Source organism: Tamandua tetradactyla, chromosome 5 (genome assembly GCF_023851605.1).
Source record: "Tamandua tetradactyla isolate mTamTet1 chromosome 5, mTamTet1.pri, whole genome shotgun sequence".
Lineage (NCBI taxonomy): Eukaryota > Metazoa > Chordata > Mammalia > Pilosa > Myrmecophagidae > Tamandua > Tamandua tetradactyla.
In genome coordinates, this window is record NC_135331.1 from 100,429,756 (window position 1) to 100,451,463 (window position 21,708).

Consider the following 21,708-nt stretch of genomic DNA (forward strand, 5'->3'; position numbering starts at 1 on the left):
AAGCTTCTTTAAAATCTTTGTAGAAACTGATCATGAAATCTTGCTTGGAGTAATAAGCTACATATATTTGTCCATATTCTTTCTTATTTTTAAGCTTGAAAAAATGTCCCTCAAGTTCTCCTCCTTAAAATTTGATTTTGTTTACATGTCTTTCTTTTCAGTCTGCTTTTTAAAAGGAAATCCATTGACTTTGTAAAATGGAATTTTCTTTGTTAATAATGTTAAGTCATTTTTATAGGGTTTGTTTTTCTTGGAACATACCATAAAACCAAAATATTTTGAATGTTACTCTTTGAGAGAGAGCAATGAGATTCTCCATAATACTAGAAAATGTATTTAGCTTACAACTACTGCCATTTCAAAGTATTTCTTTTTTTGAAGCAGTTTCATACATGGGGAAAATAAAAACTACACTAACACTGAGTGATGTTGCCCTATTACATTTGAGCAAACGTAGAGAAAATTTGGGCAATGTTTATTTATTTTTTAAAATTTATTATTAATTAAAAGAAATAAACAAAATAAAACAACATACGTAATCAGTAATTCACAATATCATCACTTAGTTGCGTATTCATCATTTCTTAGATCATTTGCATTAATTCAGAAAAAGAAATAAAATGAACACAGGTAAGAAAAAAAAAAAAGATTATACCTACCATACCCCTTACCCCTCGCTTTCATTGATCACTAGCATTTCAAACTAAATTTATTTTAGCATTTGTTCCCCCTATTATTTATTTTTATTCCATATGTTCTACTCCTTTGTTGACAAGGTAGATAAAAGGAGCATCAGACACAAGGTTTTCACAATCACACAGTCACATTGTGAAAGCTGTATCGTTATACAGTCATCCTCAAGAAACACAGCTACTGGAACACAGCTCTACATTTTCAGGCAGTTCCCTCCAGCCTCTCCATTACATCCTGAATAACAAGATGTAATGGAGAGGCAATGTTTATTTTAATAGCTTAATTATTACCACATTGTATTTAGTGAGTTTTTTAACTGTGGGATAGCAATGAAAACATCAATTTCCCCCCTTTATACTATTTGTAACTGACATCTTACAACAATGTCCATTGTTTTTTAAAATAGAAAAGCCAGGTTGGTAGATTATTGTTTTTACTGCATTTAAAGTATTCTCTAACATAAATTCATTCTCTTTACATTAGGAAGAAAACAAATGACTTAGATAAACCTTCATTTCATTTAATAAAGTAGCATAGTTTTCTGAATGAAACTAGAATTCAAAAAGTGTTAGAGCAGTTTCTGTTTATTATTCAGGTAGCTTGTTTTTATGGAGAGAATGCAAATAGGACTTACTTTTGGCTCTTCTAGTTTTTAATTCCTATTCTGAAAATTTTGCTAACACGTTATTGGTTAATACATAGCCAAGTGCATCTTTATAGCTGGCTAATTAGTTCAGTGTTGCCATTGCTCCCTCCTGCTGCTGAAGTCAGCTTGTTTGAGGGAGTGGATTCTCTAGAACGTGGATTATTTTTAGTGGAAAAAAGTAAATGTGGCCATCAATGATTAAAACAGAAATTCAGCTTTTATTTAGAATTGTAATGCAAAAGTTCTTCCATTGAAATTTAGTATTGTAATTGAAGAAAGTTGGCTCATCTTTTGAATACATATTCTACATACCGAAGTATTGTGAATTATTACAGTTTCAGTTTCATTTTGCTTTAATATTCAGTAGTAATCAGGATAGTAGCATCTCTTTGAATCATTTTTCCATAATTTCTATAATTTTCTGTGTTCATTAAAATGCCCTTGAGCTCATAGAAAACACAATAAAGAAATTATAAAACTGCTTTTGGTGGGGCATGTTTTTTTCCTACATTGTAGAATTTTTTGGTTTTTTCTTTAAGGTCTAGTGTTAATATCTTATAAAAAGCCATACATGGCCCCTAGAAAATTCTTCACCTTGGAATTTTACTTCTGAGTCTTTTAATGAACCAATTCTCAAAATAATTACTATGTTAAAGATTTGGAGACTTTAACTGAATTATTTAATGTTTATGTTGAGTAAATATAAGGCAGGCCAAAGTAGGTCACCCTGGGCTGGGGGTATAAGTCAGTCCAAATGCAGTGCACTAAGGTTCAAGTCAGCATCAAACTCCAGCAGAAATGACTGAGATAACCAGATGGTGGGAAAAGGGTGGGATTCACTTGTGTCTGATGCTCCTTTTGTCTACCTTATAAACAGATGAGTAAAACATATGGAATAAAAATGAATAATACAGGGAACAAATGTTAAAATAAACTTAGATTGAAATGCTAATCAATGAATGAAAGGGAGGGGTAAGGGTTGTGGTATGTATGAATTTTTTTTCTGTTGTCTTTATTTCTTTTTCGGAATTGATGCAAATGTTCTAAGGAATGATCATGATGCAACTATGTGATGATATTGTGAATTACTGATTATATATGTAGAACGGAATGATCATATGTTAAGAATGTTTGTGTTTCTTTCTTGTCATATCTTTTTTAAAAAATTTAAAAATTAACTTAAAAAAAGGTGGAGTTCAGTAAGAAGGGGGAAATGGAGACTTTCCACCCCTAGCCTTAGCCTAAAGCATAGCAGCAAGCCAGCATATAAAAACCCAAACATAGTGTGTCTCTCTCTTGAGCATGCCCATGCTCATTTCTCTAGTGTGTACTAGCTTTTCACTGCTTGTACTACTGGCTTTTTCAATCCTGAATTCTTTCTTATGGGGAGACTCTGAGCCTGGAGTGTATGTCTACAGAGCTCTGGTAATACTTTTTAAGTTGGGAGAAATAATTACTTTCTAATCAATTCTCATAGCATTTTTTTTTTTTTTTTTACTTTTTTTAATCATATGATATAGCATATATACAAAACGAAGAAAGAAAAAAGCAATTATTTTTGAGGCACTCTTCAACAAGTAGCTACAGGACAGATCCCAGAGTTTGTCATGGGCTACCATACCATCATCTCAGGTTTTTCCTACTAGCTGCCCCAGAATATAGGAGGCTAGAAGGAATAAGGATTTTTTTTAGCATCACAATCGACTTTTTTTCTTTTTTGTGAAAAATACCATATGTACAAAAAAGCTATAAATTTCAAAGCACAGCACAATAATTAGCTATAGAACAGATTTCAGAGTTTGGTACGGATTACAGTTTCCCCCAATTTTAGGTTTTTAATTCTAGCTACTCTGAGATACTGGAGACTAAAACAAATACCAATTTAATGATTCAGCAATCATATTCGTTTGTTAAACCCTACCTTCTGTGTATAACCCCACCATCACCTTTGATCTTTCTGTCTCACTGTTTAGGGATATTTGGGCTATGCCCATTCTACCTTTTTCATGTTGGAAGGGGCTGTCAATAATATGGGATAGGGGAATGGAACTAGTTGCACTTCTGCCCGACCCATCCAAAAAAATAAATTCAACAAATGGTGCTGCAATAACGGAATACTCACATGGAAAAAGAATGAAATGTGACTCCCGCCATGTAGCATACAAAAAAAAAATCCAAAACATGTCCTTTGACTTCCAAATTCAGTGTTCTTCCCCATGCGTCCCTAGCCTCTGTCAAGCCCAGGCTTTCTCCCCAGCCCCCTCAGAGTCAGTCGTGCTTATTCCCCGTGTTATGCACAGTTTTGCTTACTGGATATATTTAGTTTTATTTTTACCTCACCTCATTCCAAGTAAAATTTAAAGCAGCTAATGGCCTTCAAATTCTATTGAGATGAACCAGCTTATGCTGCCTACATTCAGTAACGGTTTTCTTTCCCCACTTTGAGCAAATTTTTTATTCCTATGTTTTTTCCCTCTATATTTTCCTTTTTTTTTTTTTTTTTTCACTTTCCCTTGTTTTCTGCTAGGAGGCTCTAGCTGGTGACAAAGCAAACAGTCATCCTTGGTTGAATAATAAATGAAAGGCTTAGAGGCAATCATGTTGAGTTTGACAGCTTCTTTTTATTGCAAATGGGTATAATTTTGAAAAGCTTCTAGCATAATGTCATTTCATTTCACAAAAAGCCCAGTGACTTCACCTGAAGAAGCTTTGGGAACCCTGGCCCAAAACTTTAGCACTTCTTATATTGCATTGTAGTGAAATGTTACATTTCTCTCTTCTACAAGAAAGTTCTTTAAAAGCAGGAACCATGCCAGAAGGTTTCATATAGTCTTGCACTTACAAAACTTAACAGCATAACAATTACAATATAGTAAAAGGAATAAGATAAGAATACTTCATATTCTAATTGATATGAACAATTGCATGCCATGGGTAAGTGACTATGGCATAAATGTGATCATGACACTCATTGGAAAATTGTTTATTTACACAAAATAAATCACTTTCCGACCTTGCTTTTACAAGCCTACGAAAATATTAAGGTCCTTACATTTCTTATTATATTTTATGTCATACTTCATTTGATATTCCAAACCTTAAAAGTGACTACAGAGCTGGCAACTATGGCTCAGTGGCAGAGTTCTTGCCCTGCCATGCCAGAGACCCGGGTTGGATTCCCAGTGCCTGCCCATGCGAAAAAAAAAAAGTGACTACAGGCCAAGATGGAGCAGTAGGGACTAGATTTACCTTTCTGCCTAGAAAGAAAATTAAAAACCAGACAAAATCTATGAAACAATAGTTTTTAGAATTTGGATATCATGCAAAGTTTCTTCCTGAGAGAAGAAAAACAAATAGATAAGCCATACCAGTTGTCCTGGCCAGCTCTGGAGAGTTTCCACGCCATTGTGCAGAGAGGGAGAATGCAGGTGGAGTCTGGTGGTCTTCCTGAGTTGACTTGATATAGTTGGGAAGTGAAGGCAGCTGCAGCCTCTGGTACACAGGGAAGAGTACCAGAGAGGAGAGAGCTGCCCGGAGAGAGAGCTCTGGAGGTCTGCACAGGGTCCTCCTTGAGTCTTCAGCTGATGACTGGTTAGTACAAATATGTGAGTAAACTACCCAGGTTCTGGGAGAGAACCACTCGAAAAGTCTAGAAAAATGATGTTTGAAACTCATACTGGGCAGAGAACAGTTGATGTTCCTACCTGTCGAAGTGCAAAAATCCTGGTAACTCATGGGACATCAGGTGAAGTGCTCAGAAAGGTTTTGTCTCAGTAGAAGGCTAAATTAGCCCTAAGACTCAAAGTTAATGAAGCTTAAAAGCAAGCCTCAAAACGATCAAACTGCTTTCAAGTAACTTAATTGTGTCCTAGACAAAGCTCAAAAATATCGACAGAGCTATAAAATTATCTAGCACCCAATAACATAAAATTAACAAACAAAAATTACTAAGCCTGCAAAGCAGCAGGAAAATACCGCCCATAATAATAAGGAAGAAAAAATCAATAAAAACAAACTCAGAAATGACTCAGATAGTAGAGTTAATAGCAAGGGCTTAAAAAGTTATCACTATTTTGCACAAGTTCAAGAAGGTAGAGGAAAGATTGAGTCTATTAGATAAAGATGTGGAAGATATAAAAAAGACCCAAATTGATCTAGAGAACTAAAGAAAACTACAATGTCTGAAAATAAAAATACAGTGGATGAGATTAACAGAAGATTTGACAATGCAAAGGAAAAGACCTAATGTGCTCTAAGACAGCAATAGAAACTATTCCAGAGGGATAAAAAGAATGAAAATGAAACATAGACCATCAGTGAGCTGTGGGACAACGTAAGCCAGCCTATAGATTTGTAATTGGAGTCCCAAAAGGAGGGGGAGGAGCAGGAAAATATTTGAAGAAGTAATGACCAAGAATTTTCTAAATTTGAAGAAAATAAACCTCCAGATCCTAGTAGTTTAGTAAACCCAAATACATAAAGCATGAAGAAAATTATGCCATTATCATAATTAAGTTGCTTAAAATCATTGGTAAGGAGAAAAATCTTTAAAGCAGCCAGAGACTTCCGGGCCAAGATGGCGGCTTAGCAATGTGCGTGTTTTAGTTCACCCTCCAGAAAAACTAGTATATAACCAGAAACAATACAGAACAGCTCCTGGGGCCACGTCAGTGACCGGACACACCGGCTTGTCTGGAACCTGTGCCTTCCCCACGGGAGGGGTGAAGCTCAACTCAGATGGAATCCCTCTCTCAAGGAATTCAGACACCAGGGCTGGGTAAATTGAAGCCAATAAAACCAGCCTACAGCCTCTCCTCTGTCTCCACCACGCCCCCAGCCAAAGTTAAAGGTACCGTATCATCTTATGCTAGTGGGACCTGCAGGCAGACAAGCACCACATACTGGGCAGGATAAGAAAAACAGAGCCCAGAGACTTCATAGGAAAGTCTGTCAACCTGCTGGGTCTCACCCTCAGGGAAAACCAACACAGGTGACTCTTTCCTCCTGATATGAGGAAAATCCATATCAGGATTTTTTCCCAGTTTGGTCTGGGAAAATCCAGCTGGGGTCTATAATACCTACGTAGTCCCTCCTCAGGGTGAGGGGGAAAAGGCACCATACAACCAGGGCAAGAAACAAGAACACAAGAACTGAAAAATTCTCCTATGTTAAGCAAAACCTAAGCTAGAGGTCCAGAAAAAGCTGAACTGAATGTCAAAGAACAGATAGACAACAAATTCATCCAGCAAGAAAACCCTAGGTAAAAGAAGTGAAAGCAATCCCCAGAATAAACTAATTAAGGTAATTAAATGCCTAGACACCAGGAAAAAATAACAAATCACACTAGGAAAATTGAAGATATGGCCCAGTCAAAGGAACAAACCAACAATTCAAATGACATACAGGAGCTGAAACAATTAATTCAGAATATACGAACAGACATGGAAAACCTCATCAAAAACCAAATCAATGAATTGAGGGACGATATAAAGAAGGCAAGGAATGAACAAAAAGAAGAAATTGAAAGTCTGAAAAAACAAATCACAGAACTTATGGAAATGAAAGGCACAGTAGAAGAGATGAAAAAAACTATGGAAACCTACAATGGTAGATTTCAAGAGCCAGAACATAGGATTAGTGAACTGGAGGATAGAACATCTGAAATCCATCAGGCAAAAGAAAATATAGGGGAAAATTGGAAAGATATGAGCAGGGACTCAGGGAATTGAAGGACAATATGAAGCGAATGAATATATGTGTTGTGGGTGTCCCAGAAGGAGAAGAGAAGGGAAAAGGAGGAGAAAAACTAATGGAGGAAATTATCACTGAAAATTTCTCAACTCTTATGAAGGACTTAAAATTACAGATCCAAGAAATGCAGCGTACCCCAAAGAGAATAGATTCAAATAGACATACTCCAAGACATTTACTACTCAGAATGTCAGAGGTCAAAGAGAAAGAGAGAATCTTGAAAGCAGCGAGAGAAAAGCAATCCATCACATACAAGGGAAGCCCAATAAGACTATGCATAGATTTCTCAACAGAAACCATGGAGGCGAGAAGACAGTGGGATGATATATTTAAATTATTAAAAGAAAAACTGCCAACCAAGAATTCTATATCCAGCAAAATTGTCCTTCAAAAAATAAGGGAAAAATTAAAACATTTTCAGACAAAAAATGACTGAGAGAATTCGTGACTAAGAGACTAGCTCTGCAAGAAATACTAAAGGGAGCACTAGAGACAGATACGAAGGCAGAATAGAGAGGTGTGGAGAAGAGTGTAGAAGGGAAGACCATGAGCAAAGGTTAAAAAGAAGGAAAATTAGAAGGACATACAAAAACCAAAAGGCAAAATGGTAGAGGAGGGTACTGGCCAGGCAGTAATAACACTGATGTTGATGGATTAAGCTTCCCAATCAGGGGACATGGACTGGCAGAATGGATTAGGGAATGGGACCCATCTATATGCTGTCTCTACTCAAAGAACATGAGGGCAAGGACACAAATGGACATTTGCATACCAATGTTTATAGCAGCATTATTTACAATTTCCAAGAGATGGAAACAGCCAAAATGTCCATCAAGAGACGGGTGGCTAAACAAACTGTGGTATATACATACGATGGAATATTATGCAGCTGTAAGACAGAATAAAGTTATGAAGTATGTTACAACATGGATGGACCTTAAGGACATTATGCTGAGTGAGATTAGCCAGAAACAAAAGGACAAATACTGTATGATCTCACTGATATGAACTGACATTACTGAATAAACTTGGAGAATTTCATTGGTAACAGAGACCTTCAGGAGATAGAAATAGGGTAAGATAGTGGATAATTGGAGCTGAAGGGATACAGACTGTGCAACAGGACTGGATACAAAAACTCAGAAATGGGCAGCACAATACTACCTAACTGTAATGTAATTATGTTAAAACACTGAATGAAGCTGCATGTGAGAATGATAGAGGGAGGAGGGCTGGGGACATAAATGAAATCAGAAAGAGATAGATGTTAAAGATCGAGATGGTATAATCTAGGAATGCCTAGAGTGTATAATAATAGTGAAATGTACAATGTACAAATTTTAAAAGTTTTTGCATGAGGAAAACAAAGGAATGTCATTATTGCAGGGTGCTGAAAATAGATGATAACTAATACTTTAAAATGTCACCTTATGTGTGAGACTAAAGCAAAAAAATGTTTATTTGTTACAAAATTTAGATTTTGACTAGAGCATTTCCTAATATAACTCATGTAGATAGTTTGATTGAATGTCATAAGTACTTGGAATCTCAGATAGCACATGAGATTTTGTTGGTTTGTCCAGAGTGATCCCCTGATGAATCCCAGAATGATTTGATCAGTGACTAGAAAAGTATTTGCAAGCCCCCTTCGGGGAATGGTGAGAGTGGGGAGAAATTCAACTTCCCCAAGTTGAATTCTTGATATTCTCACAAGCAGTGTGCACAAACAAAGCTATAGGCTGAGCCTCCAGGCTTGGGGTTTGTTCACATGAAACTTAACCCCACAAAGGATAGGTCAAGTCTACTTAAAATTTAGGCCTAAGAGTCACCCCCAAGAGAGCCTCTTGTTGCTCAGATGTGGCCTCTCTCTCCAGCCAACACGATGAGCAGTCTCATCACCCTCCCCCTCTCTGTGTGGGACATGACTCCCAGGGGTGTGGACCTTCCTGGCAACATGGGACAGAGATCCTGGAATGAGCTGAGACTCAGCATCAAGGGACTGAGAAAAACCCTAGAATGAGCTGAGAATTAACATCAAGGGATTGAGAGAAACTTCTGGACCAAAAGGGGGCAGAGTAAAATGAGGCCAAGTGTCAATGGCTGAGAGATTCCAAACAGAGTCGAGAGGTTATCCTGGAGGTTATTCTTACGCATTAAGTAGATATCACCTTGTTGTTCAAGATGTAGTGGAGAGGCTGGAGGGAATTGCCTGAAAATGTAGTGCTGTGTTCCAGTAGCCATGTTTCTTGATGATGATTGAACAATGATATAGCTTTCACAATGAGACTCTGTGAATGTGAAAACCTTATGTCTGATGCTCCTTTTAGCTACTATATCAACAGAAGAGTAGAACATATAGAATAAAAATAAATAATAGGGGGAACAAATGTTAAAATAAATTCAGTTTGAAATGCTAGTGGTAAATGAAAGTGAGGGGTAAGGGGTATGGTATGTATAGTCTTTTTTTTCTCTATTATTTTATTTCTTTTTCTGTTGTCTTTTTATTTCTTTTTCTAAATCGATTTCTAAATCGATTTCTAAATGTACTAAGAAATGATGAATATGCAGCTATGTGATGATATTAAGAATTACTGATTGTATATGTAGAATGGAATGATATCTAAATGTTTTGTTTGTTAATTTTTTTAATTAATAAAAAAAGTTTAAAAAAAAAGAAATAGGGTAAGATATTGGGTAATTGGAGCTGAAGGGAAACAGATTGTGCAACAGGACTGAATGTAAAATCTCAGAAGTGGACAGCACAATACTACCTAACTGTAATACAATTATGTTAAAACACTGAATGAAGCTGAATGTGAGAATGATAGAGGGAGGATGGCAGGGGGCACAAATGAAATCAGAAAGAAAGACGATAAAGATTGAGATGGTATAATCTAGGATTGCCTAGAGTGTATAATGACAGTGACTAAATGTAGAAATTTTAAAAATGTTTTTGCATGAGGAAGAACAAAGAAATGTCTTTACTGGAGGGTGCTGAAAATAGATGGTAATTAGTATTTTAAAATTTCACCTTATATGTGAGACTAAAGAAAAAAGTGTTTATTTTTTGACTAGCATATTTCCTAATATAACTTATGTAGATAGCTTGGTTGAACAACATAAGTACATGGAACCTCGGGTAGGACATGAGATTTTGTTTAGTTTGTCCAGAGTGATGCCCCGATGAATCCCAGAGTGATTTGATCAGTGAGCAGATAAGTATTTGCAAAATCCCCTTTGGGGAATGGTGAGAACGGGGAAAATTCAACGTCCCCATGTTGAATTCTTGATATTCTCAAAAGCAGTGTGGACAACCAAAGCTATAGGCTGAGCCCCCAGTCTTGGGGGTTGTTCATATGAAACTTAACCCCACAATGGATAGGTAAAGCCTACTTAAAATTAGGCCTAAGGGTCACCCCCAAGAGAACCTCCTTTGTTGCTCAGATGTGGCCTCTCTCTCCAGCCAACACAACAAGCAAACTCACCACCCTCCCCCATGTGGGACATGACTCCCAGGGGTGTGGACCTTCCTGGCAACGTGGGACAGAAATCCTAGAATGAACTGAGACTCAGCATTGGCAGATTGAGAAAATCCCTTGAATGAGCTGAGACTCAGCATCAAGGGATTGAGAAAACCTTTTCGACCAAAAGGAGAAAGAGGAAAATGAGACAAAATAAAGTGTCAATGGCTGAGAGATACAGAGTCGAGAGGTTATCCTGGAGGTTATTCTTATGCACTGAGTAGACATCACCTTGTTAGTCAAGATGTAGTGAAGAGACTGGAGGGAACTGCCTGAAAATGTAGAGCCGTGTTCCAGTAGCCATGTTTCTTGATGATGACTGAATAATGATATAGCTTTCACAATGTGACTGTGTGATTGTGAAAACCTTGTGTCTGATGCTCCTTTTATCTACCTTGTCAACAGACAAGTAGAACATACGGAATAAAAATAAATAATAGGGGGAACAAATGTTAAAATAAATTTAGTTTGAAATGCTAGTGATCAATGAAAGGGAGGAGTAAGGGTATGGTGTGTATGTTTTTTTTCCTGTTTTCGTTTTATTTTTCTGTTGTCTTTATGTTTCTTTTTCTGAATTAATGCAAATGTTCTAAGAAATGATCATGATGATGAATATGCAACTATGTGATGATATTGTGAATTACTGATTATATATGTAGAATGGAATGATCACATATTAAGAATGTTTGTGTTTCTTTCCTGCAATTTTTTTTAATTAATAAAAAAAATTTTAAAAAAAAGAAAAAAAGCAACCAGAGGAAAAAGACATAATGATAAGGAATAAACTTAAGAGTGACAGTAGATTTCTAGAAATAACACAAGGGAGAAACAGTGTACCTTCAAAGAACTGAAAGAAATAAATGGTCAATCTAGAATTATACGCCAAGAGAAAATTTATTTCATAAATGAAGGAAAAATACTTTTTCAGACATACAAAAGCCGAAAGAATTCATCACCAGCAAACACATACTATAAGAAATATTAAAGGAAATCCTTCATAAAGAAGGAGAACTATAGTAGATGGAAATCTGCATCTTCTCATAGGAATGAAGAACACTGGAAAAGGTAAATATGTGGGTAAAAATAAAACTGACTGCAGCTCATTATACCTGCAGCAGCCCAGGCAAAGCAAACATGATTCCATGATTTGTGACTGCTTACATGAAGTCTCACAATTATCTCTCTGCCAACCTCAGAACTTCTAAGAGGTAAATTTATTTGTAAGTGATTGAGAAATCATAGCATGTTCTAATGCTAGACCAAATTAATATTAATAAAGCAAAGTTCAGCTACTTTTCATACTTTGGAAAGATAACCTGTTATTTTGATTCTTGGTAGTCTTTTGAAGTTTCAGCTAAATTAGTCACCATCTTCCCAAGTCTGTGTTTTTGGAAGAAGCAAATGAGCAGAGAAGTAGATAAGCCAGGAAAGAAAAACATTTGGGAAAGCAAACACTTACCAGATTTCAGTGTGCATGAAATCCTGTTTTATGACTTCTTTAAGAGGCCTTAATTCCCCCACCCACCCACCCTATGTGAAAAAAAATTAAAAATAGTCTTTCCTCTTCCATCGTATCTCTGATTTGGAGGTCTTTGGCATCTCTGTGGTCTTAATGAAAATCAAACTGTGTTTAAGGCGTTTCTTTTAAGACTGCTGATATAGATTGTTCTCAGGGTCCACTAAGACTGCTTTAAAATGTTTCTGAGTATGTGGTACCTGGTTGACTTAACTAAATTGAGCCTAACTTAAGGTTCTTGTGTTTCAAGGGTCTCCCTGGCTCCTTCATCTCCTTGTTTTATTAATCATATTTATGTTTTGGAATTGGTCATACATGCATGCAGCTTGAAATTTACAAAGTACAAAAGGTGTATAGGTGAAGAGTATACCTTCCTGTCTTCCCCAGCCACCCAGTTACCCTCCCAGGAGCAACCAGTGTTGTTGATTATTTGTGTATCCTTTCAGGCAAAGAGTTAAGAGGGAAAAAAACTTAACTGTTATACAAACAGATGTATAAATTCTCCCCCCCCCCCCACAAATGGAAGTATAATGTACAGTGTTTTGCACCTTACTTTTCTCATTGGCCATAAATATATAAAAACTGCCTCATTATTTCTAATGGCTGCCTAGCATTCCACTAGGTGAATAGACCATTATGTGTTTATCTAGTCTCTTATATACATTTCTAGAGTTAAAAAAAATTATTGAGATATAATTTATGTGCTGTAAAATTCACCCTTTTAAAGTATACAATTCGGACATTTTTAGGATAGTCACAAGGTTGTGCAACCATCACTTACTAATTCCAGAACATTTTCATTACTCCAAAAAGAAACCGTGTACCCATTGACATCTAGATCTTTATAATCTTTTGCTAAAACTAACAATGCTGCACTGAATATTCCTATACACATATTGTTTCACACATGTGCAGAGTTATCTGCAGGATAAAGACCTGGGAATAGAATTGCTAGATAAAGTGGTTTGTGCATTGAAAATTTTGAAGGATATCGGTAAGTACCCACTTTACATGTTATACAAATTTACATTCTCACCATCAATATATAAGTTTGTTTCCCCCTCCTTGATCAAACTTTTATATCTTTGCCAAGCTGACAATAGTACCTCATTGTAATTTTAACTTATATTTATGTAACTATTTATAATTAAATTAAATCTTATTTATATTTTTAGTTTAATTTTTAATAATAAATGTGGTGATCATTTTTAAATTTTCAAGGACTACTTGCCTTTCCTTTCTGTATGAACTGGTCATTCATACCCTTTGACTGATTTTCTGCAGGATGGCTGATTTCTTTCTTTTCTTATTTGCAGGAGTTCTTTACGTATTAGGGAGAAAAGTCCTTTGTGATATGAGTTGGAAATATTTTTTATATTTATGGATTTTATTGTGTTTTTTAGTCTTTGACTTTATCATGTGTTTTTCTCTTGTCATGCAAAATTGTTGCATTTTATGTAGTTGAATTTGTCAATATTCCCTTTTATGTATTCTGTGTTTTGTAACACTTAGACTTTACCCTCTCCAGGATTACAAAAAAAATTCTCCCATGTGCTATTTCAGTACTTAAAGGTTCTGGGTTTTTTCCTACTTAATGCTTAGATGCATCTAGAATTTATTTTTGTGTAAGATGTGAGGTATGGATCCACCTTCCTTTCTCCGTATGGATAATCTTTCTCCCACTGATATGAAATGCAATTTGTATACTGTCATCCTGATTAAAATTATTATTCAAGGTGTTGACTCAGTTAAGAAAAAAAATAAAGTTTAAGGTTTAATTATTTTAGGTGTGGTAGGCAGGTATTCAGGGCCATGGTTTCTCAACTCTTGGGGCCCCTATCAGAATTTTCTAAGTGCCGCAGGCCCCTTCCCTCCATGATGACCCTGCTGGTGTGAACTGCTGTTACTGAGGGGAGTGTGACTTGCTCAAGCGTGTTGGGCCAAGAAATAGTGCTTAACCCCACTCTGACCTAGTCCCTTAAAATGGGACTCATCTTCCACAAGCCTTATCCAGTTCACTGGGTTTCAGCAGCCTGTCTAGTAGTTCCAAGGCCGTTATTTTAGTGAAAAATAGCCCAAAAGTAAAGGGAGAGTCTTTCCAAGGAAATTTAAAATCTTCACTCTTGAGTCATTAGTTTCTGATCCTCAGGTTGTCATCCCATTTCTGGGTCGCAGTGAATTATTTAAATTTTACTTTGATGGGTCATGTGGGATCCTGGGGGATAGCCAGTCCTGGATTACGTTCTATTATGACTGCATTTTGGCACTGTTTAAAGCTGGAGGTAAAAGGATAAGGGTCATCCTTTTTAATTTGAAACTGTTTAAAAGTCAAAAAAGAATGTGGCCCTTTAAAAAGTAGAATTCTGAGGGTGCCCCTGGCCATAAAGCCTGGTGGAGTTCTACCCGCCGGGGGCTGGAGGAGAGGCCTGACCGGTAGGTCTCCCGGTGCCCTCAGCTAAAGAATGGAAAGCAGGGGCTCCTGAAGACTTCTGAGGAGCAATCTTTCTAGTTGAGTGTCAGAGCTGCCTGCAGGGTTTGGTAGGGGAGGATGCAGGATGGCTTTTCATTCCATACTGCATTATAGAGTAGTTATCTTACATGGGCTACTCAAGGAGGAGCTTGTCACTTTGAACTCTAGGGTAGCAAATGTTCTCTGTGCTTGGAAGTCCCAGTGATGGTGACACCTCAGCGGGGTGACTGGGTTGCTTGTTAACTACTAGGGTATCTCATCACATAGAGGAACTAGGAAAAGGGGCAAACCATTTTTGGTTTGGGAAAACCATTTTTGTTTGGTGTAGGCTATTTTTTGCTCTCATTTTTTTTCAATTCGTTTGCTCCAGAGACTTTAAAAAATGAATCTACAAAGAATACACTGGGAACTCCAGTAAATGTTCATGTTGGAGTAAAGAAATAATAACAGTTAGGCTAAACTATGCTTCAGAAATGGCCAAGTTATCCCAGGTGATTTTGATATCTGGGAGATAAGCCCATGGTCTCATAATGAGCTATGGCTGGTATAATTCTACCACATTAAATATTATCAGGGTTTAAGGACGTTCTTCACAGTTTTTTTTCCCCTGTTTTTCTTTCCTGTCCGTTTTCAGTCCTCAAAGGTCATGTTATGTTAGTCATGCTAGCTGGCCGCGAAGTCATTCCAAGTCTGACTCCTAAAAAGCAGCTTTCACTTAGCTAGTTGCCCCTTCCTCAGTTGTAGTCACGGATGGTACCTTTGGATAACTCATTCTTTCTCCTTTCTACCCTCTCCCCTCCCCTCCCCTGAGGTTCTGCACAAATGGATTGTGATCTCCCAGATCGTTCAGCAACTAAACTAATTCACCCCCCAAAAAAGGGAAGGTCCCACATGGGGGGTGGGGGGAGGATACTTACCCCTTCCAGACTCTTCCTTCCATGTGGCAAGAATGAATTTTAATACTTGTTTGGCCTTGTTACTGACAGAATGGGAAATTTGGGGGAACTGGAGAGGAGGTGGCAGTTTTTAACACAGTAAAAAATGTTTAGTAGAAACGAGCCCTTCTGCCTTCTTCGGGCGTGTCCCTCTTCTGGGCATCTCTTCAGGATTTCATTCCTCTGTCCAACTGCCGTTCACAACTGCCCTTTCCAACTGCTCCAGAACCCTTGGCCCTGGCATTCCGTGATGTAAATTATTCCACGCATGGCTCGAAATGGTTGTGAAGCAGTGTTGCCAGGTGTCGGATCGCTAGTGTAAGTTGACCGGATCTCGGGGGGAGGGAGGAGAAAAGGGGGAGAACTGCCCTTAGAATGTGTGCATTTGTTGCCGTTTCAGCTAAAGCACAATAACTGAGCTGGCCAAGCTTGATGCTCTTGATGGCAGGGGAGAGAGGCAGCTCAGGCTCAGAGCTGGGGCAGATTTTTGGTTGATGTTTTTCTTCTTTAAAGATTCTAGTGTTGGGATATAGAGCGTTTGGAATTGAGTTGGCGGCATTGCTGCAAAGGGGGGCGCCCGGTGCCTAAAGGACAGGACCTGTAGCAGCACTGCTTGGGCTGTGCTGCCTCTTCTCTTCCAAAATGTGGAGGACTGGCTTTTCGGTTTTCCTGCTGGCAGCCAAAACATGGCAAGGAATCTCTTTAGATTGCTCATCATGTTTAGAAACATCCCATCACAAAATTAAAAGACCTCTGTCTCTACGAGGGCCTTTCTAAAACACAACCCAGCCACCCCACCCCACCCCACCCCCACCCCCCTCATTAGTCATTTTGAGGAAATTGCTGTTCATGGTTTGTAGTTCCACTAGGAAATCTGGGTATGGGACTAATTGCTGCCAACTCTCTTTGATTTGTCCTGATTCTTTTTTTCACTTGTAAGTTACGTTTGTTGGGGTCGGGGGGTTCTCCAATAAAAAAACAATTTAAGTTGTATATTTTCTCTCTCAAATGACCATAATTTTCTTTTTTAAAATCACTTAGATAATAAGCAAGTAGAGGAAGAAAACTCACATAAATTACACTACTGTTTATCTAAAAAGCAGAAAGTGCATCGATGCCATTGGCTTTAATCTGCTTTGCTAAAACAGTGCTTTCCAATTTTTCTTTGTAGTTGTCATGGATGATGATGATGACTCGTGTCTCCTTGATCTTATTGGGTAAGATGTTCATTTTAAAATCAGATTAAATCAAATATGTTGTACTAAAACAATCTAATAAGCATATTAAAACCTGGTAGGTTTTGAAATAAAAATTCAGTCACTATAGATATAGTAGGGAGACAAAGAGACATGGATTAACACAGGGCTCATAGCTCAGTAATCCTATGTTAAATTTGTTTTCTCGCAAATCCCGAGGCAGAAATGAATGATAATATAGGAAAAGGAACATCAAAACCAAAAGAAGATAAAAAGATAATAAAGCTGTTTCAAAATGGAAAAAATAGGGAGAGGATTTTACTAATATGCTAATATTTTTACATATGCTAATAAACATGTCTTTTTTTTTAAGTATTATTTCCTTTTTACTCTAGTAAAATTAATCCTAAATGTAGGTACTATACTTACTTGTTCTTTTCTCTCTTTTGTTCTTGTTTTTGTCTTCTAGAGACCCACAAGCATTGAACTATTTTCTACATGGGCCTGGTAATAAATCTGTAAGTAAGACTAAGAACATCACAGATATAAATCTGTTTCTTCTTTACCGTTATAGTAACCACTCTATTGAATTTGTACCTTTGCAGAGCAGTGATGACTTGACTAATGCAGGATACTCTGCAGCCAACTCAAATTCAATTTTCGCCAACTCCAGTGTGAGTATTGGAAACTGAATGTAATGATCAGATGCTTCCCTCTCATTGATGCGTTGTGTGAGAATCCTTGTCTTTTGTCATTAATATGGAAGGAAAAAAACTATTGAACTATGTTGATCTTTTCTACTTTTAACTTAGCCAATTAAGATAAGCTAATATTGGTGCCTGCCCATGCAAAAAAAAAAAAATATATATATATATATATATATATATATATATATATATATATATATATATATATATATATATATATATGCTAATATGAGATTTACTTTGCCATCTTTCTGGGTTTTCAATTTTCTTTTCCAAATATCTCACAAATTACCTGAGAAAGTCCTATTAGGATACTCCGAACCTTGTTTCATAAGCTTTAAATAAATTGCCCTTAATTGTAGTCACTTACTATCATTTTCATCTTATCTCTGTGGGTTTTTTTTTTTTCTTCATGTTTCTTTTTTATACATGGGCAGGCACCAGGAGTCGAACCCGGGTCCCTGGCATGGCAGGCGAGAGCTCTGCCACTGCACCACCGCTGCAACCCATTTTCATCTTAAACTAAAGAAAAAGATAATAGCTAACTTTTTTTTGAGCATATAGTATGTACTTGACATTCAGTGCTTAACATATATTAACATCATTTAAACGTCACAGTAACTCCTGTTATATTCCATATTTTGTGGATAAGAAAATTAAAGCATAGAGAGATTAAGTTACTTGCCCAAGGTTACACACAGCCATGAGTTGCAGATTCTAACCTGGGCTGCCAGTTGTGGAGCCCATACTCATAAGTTCTAGGAACATTTAGACAAACAACCTAAACTGAGGGCAGGGAAGTCTTCTGCCTGCTCCCCACCCCCAATTTTATTGTGTGTAAGCCTTAGGTTACTGTAATCTTTTCAACTGCCTTGCACCATCAGGGATGAGAGACTGGAGTCAGACTGCCTGAGTTTGAATCCTAGCTCTCCTGCTTACTAGCTGTGGACCTTGGCTGTGTCAATCTCTGTAAGGCTCAATTTCCTCATTTGTGAAACCAGGATAATAATGGAACTACTTCATTAGGGTAGTTAAGATTAACTGATTAATCTATGGAAATTGCTTGGAACATAAGTGCTCAAAAAATGTTAACTTATCATCATCATCATGGATTTTTATTTTGTTCATCTGTAGATGAGATAGTATTCAGGAAGTTCTTGGGACCGTATAACTCTTTCATATATTTGAGTGTGTGTGAGGTGTATCAGATCATATCATTCAAGATACCTCTCCATACTAGGCATAGCTTTAGTCACAACATAGACTTTCCTGTAAGGCTTGTGGATGAATATTATTTCTGAAATTCATTCAGATGGAATTATAACTACACATGATGCCATAAAGTTCAAAAAGCAGATGTTTATTTAACCTGTCTCTCAACATTAATGATTTTATTTACCAGCTCCCCAACTTCCACACAAATCTTAGTTCTAACTTTTCAGACGATGTCATTCAATCTGTATTTATTGGGAACTTGTAATGCATCCATGTCAGGTATAGTGAAAATAATTAGAACTTCTCAAAAAAATGTAAGTACTTAAGCCTCTAGTCTGTTAATTGTGTACTGTAAAACCATTAAACTATCACCGCTCAGCAGATATTCATTATCACCGCCTTATTTCTCTGCAAAAAATGATCCCTCTTGGTTTGGTTGCTTTTCCCACTTCCTTTCAATGGACTCCTCAGGTTGTAAGATGATGGGCACCTAACTCAGACCACACTAGTCCCCTTGCAGCCTTGATTGGGACTAGTCTTTGAAGTATTCTTAATCGATCTACTTTTTTATCATTGACCATGTTCACTTCTCTTCATATGCCTGTATTGTCTCTTGTTGGAAAACCTACTTCTTAATCTTTAAGGATTTCTTAAGGACAGAAATTAGCACGCAAATGTTGCTCGGGTAAATGTTGATTGGCTTTTGCTTTTGTATAGAATACAGTGGCTTTTTAAGCAAATTGATAAGCTGATTACACCCTAAGAAATTAAATGGCCATTTACTCATTTATGTAAGAAGCTTGTTTTTATCTGGATTAGTCTTGCCTGAGGGTGAACTAGTGGTCGTCCTCCTTTTCTGTTACCAGAGGTTGACCAGTCTAGTCCAGTTCTGAGAAGGTATCTGGGATATCTTCTGGACCTCGAATAGAACAACACGGAGAGCTCCTCAAACTCATTCAGACTCCTGTGGTACAAAGGAGTGGATATGGCTGTCTCCTGGACACACAACCTGAACTGAAACTCACTCAAGTCTTAGGGAACAATTTTGAAAAAAGATTCTGTGCCAGTTTCTCAATCAGTATGTTTGTGATATTTATCAGTTCCTTATAAAATAGTTTACCAGGTCAATGAATGAATATACTTACAGAGGTAATGTTAGATATCATTACCAAGCTCGTAAATATTAGAATAAGCTGGACAGTTTTGAGAATTGTGTCTGAAGAGCACACTGTTTTGCTTTATTCTATTCAAAAGTGGGGTTAATTTTTTTTTTAAGAATTTCTCTCAAAGATGCTTTTCTTTAAATCTGTTTATTTAGAATGCTGATCCTAAATCATCCCTCAAAGGTGTAAGCAACCAGCTTGGAGAAGGACCCAGTGATGGACTGCCACTTTCAAGTAGCCTTCAGTTTCTTGAAGATGAACTTGAGTCTTCTTCTCTTCCTGATCTCAGTGAGGACCAACCTTTTGACATTCTTCAGAAATCCTTGCAGGAGGCCAATATCACTGAACAGACATTGGCAGAAGAGGCATATTTGGATGCCAGTATAGCTTCAAGCCAACAATTTGCACAAGCTCAGCTTCATCCTTCTTCATCAGCATCCTTTACTCAGGCTTCTAATGTTTCTAATTACTCAGGTCAGACGCTGCAGCCTATAGGGGTGACTCACGTGCCTGTTGGAACATCATTTGCAAGCAATACAGTGGGTGTGCAACATGGCTTTATGCAACATGTGGGGATCAGTGTTCCCAGCCAGCATTTGTCTAATAACAGTCAGATTAGTGGTTCTGGTCAAATACAGTTAATTGGGTCATTTAGTAATCAGCCTTCCATGATGACTATTAATAATCTAGATGGATCTCAAATCATACTAAAGGGCAGTGGGCAACAAGCCCCATCAAATGTGAGTGGAGGGCTTCTGGTTCATAGACAGACTCCTAATGGCAACTCCTTGTTTGGGAATTCCAGTTCCAGTCCAGTAGCACAGCCTGTTACCGTTCCATTTAACAGCACAAATTTTCAAACATCCTTACCTGTACATAACATCATCATACAAAGGGGTCTTGCACCAAATTCAAATAAAGTCCCAATTAATATCCAGCCAAAGCCTATCCAGATGGGTCAGCAGAACACATACAATGTGAACAATTTGGGAATACAGCAGCACCATGTACAACAAGGGATCTCTTTTGCCTCTGCAGGCTCACCCCAGGGTTCAGTAGTTGGTCCTCACATGTCTGTGAACATTGTAAATCAACAGAACCCAAGAAAACCAGTCACCTCCCAGTCTGTGAGCAGCGCTGGGGGTAGTATCGTTATTCATTCGCCCATGGGCCAGCCTCATGCACCTCAAAGTCAGTTCCTCATACCTACAAGCCTTTCCGTCAGTTCCAACTCGGTACACCACGTCCAGACTATAAATGGGCAACTTCTTCAGACTCAACCCTCTCTCATTTCTGGCCAAGTAGCCTCAGAGCATGTCATGTTGAACAGAAACTCTTCTAACATGCTCAGGACCAACCAACCATATTCTGGACAGATGCTTAACAGCCAGAACACCGCTATCCAGCTCGTGTCTGGGCAGACATTCGCTGCCTCTGGAAGCCCAGTGATAGTCAATCATGCTTCTCCTCAGATTGTTGGTGGACAGATGCCCTTGCAGCAGGCTTCACCAACCGTACTGCACCTGTCGCCCGGACAGAGCAGTGTCTCCCAAGGAAGACCTGGCTTCGCCACCATGCCCTCGGTGACAAGCATGTCAGGACCTAGTCGGTTCCCTAACGTCAGCTCCTCCAGCACTGCCCATCCTAGTCTTGGATCTGCGGTTCAATCTGGTACATCGGGATCAAATTTTACCGGAGATCAGTTGACCCAGCCAAACAGGACTCCAGTACCAGTCAGTGTGTCTCATCGTCTTCCAGTTTCTTCTTCCAAATCTACCAGCACCTTCAGTACCACCCCTGGAGCAGGAACTCAGCCACAATTCTTCTGTCAGGTAATGCCTCCTTTATCAAATAAATGTTTGGGTGGTTACAGAATGGGAAAATGTAATGCATAT

General features: G+C 37.8%; 1 protein-coding gene and 1 long non-coding RNA gene across 4 annotated transcripts in view; one reads left to right on the top strand and one right to left on the bottom strand.

Moving 5' to 3' along the window:
- Nucleotides 1-21,708, bottom strand: part of LOC143684661 (uncharacterized) — a 55,514-nt gene that overhangs the window by 33,289 nt on the left and 517 nt on the right. Inside the window, exons 2-3 of the long non-coding RNA XR_013176125.1 lie at nt 17,326-17,473; nt 15,515-15,865 (exon numbers count right to left, since the gene is read on the bottom strand). This is a non-coding gene — a long non-coding RNA (uncharacterized LOC143684661). The remainder of the gene's footprint in view (nt 1-15,514; nt 15,866-17,325; nt 17,474-21,708) is intronic.
- BICRAL (BICRA like chromatin remodeling complex associated protein) overlaps nt 1-21,708 on the top strand; it is a 101,619-nt gene that overhangs the window by 30,299 nt on the left and 49,612 nt on the right. For 2 of the 3 annotated variants that reach the window (XR_013176124.1, XM_077161824.1), the window contains exons 2-5: nt 16,704-16,749; nt 17,198-17,246; nt 17,334-17,402; nt 19,969-21,645. Coding sequence is in view for 2 of the 3 variants with exons in the window: in XM_077161824.1 (XP_077017939.1) it covers nt 16,709-16,749; nt 17,198-17,246; nt 17,334-17,402; nt 19,969-21,645 (1,836 nt within the window). In the remaining variant the exon portion in view is untranslated. Of the gene's footprint in view, nt 1-13,602; nt 15,851-16,703; nt 16,750-17,197; nt 17,247-17,333; nt 17,403-19,968; nt 21,646-21,708 lie in introns of those variants that run through there. The other variant, XM_077161825.1, reaches the window with a different exon arrangement.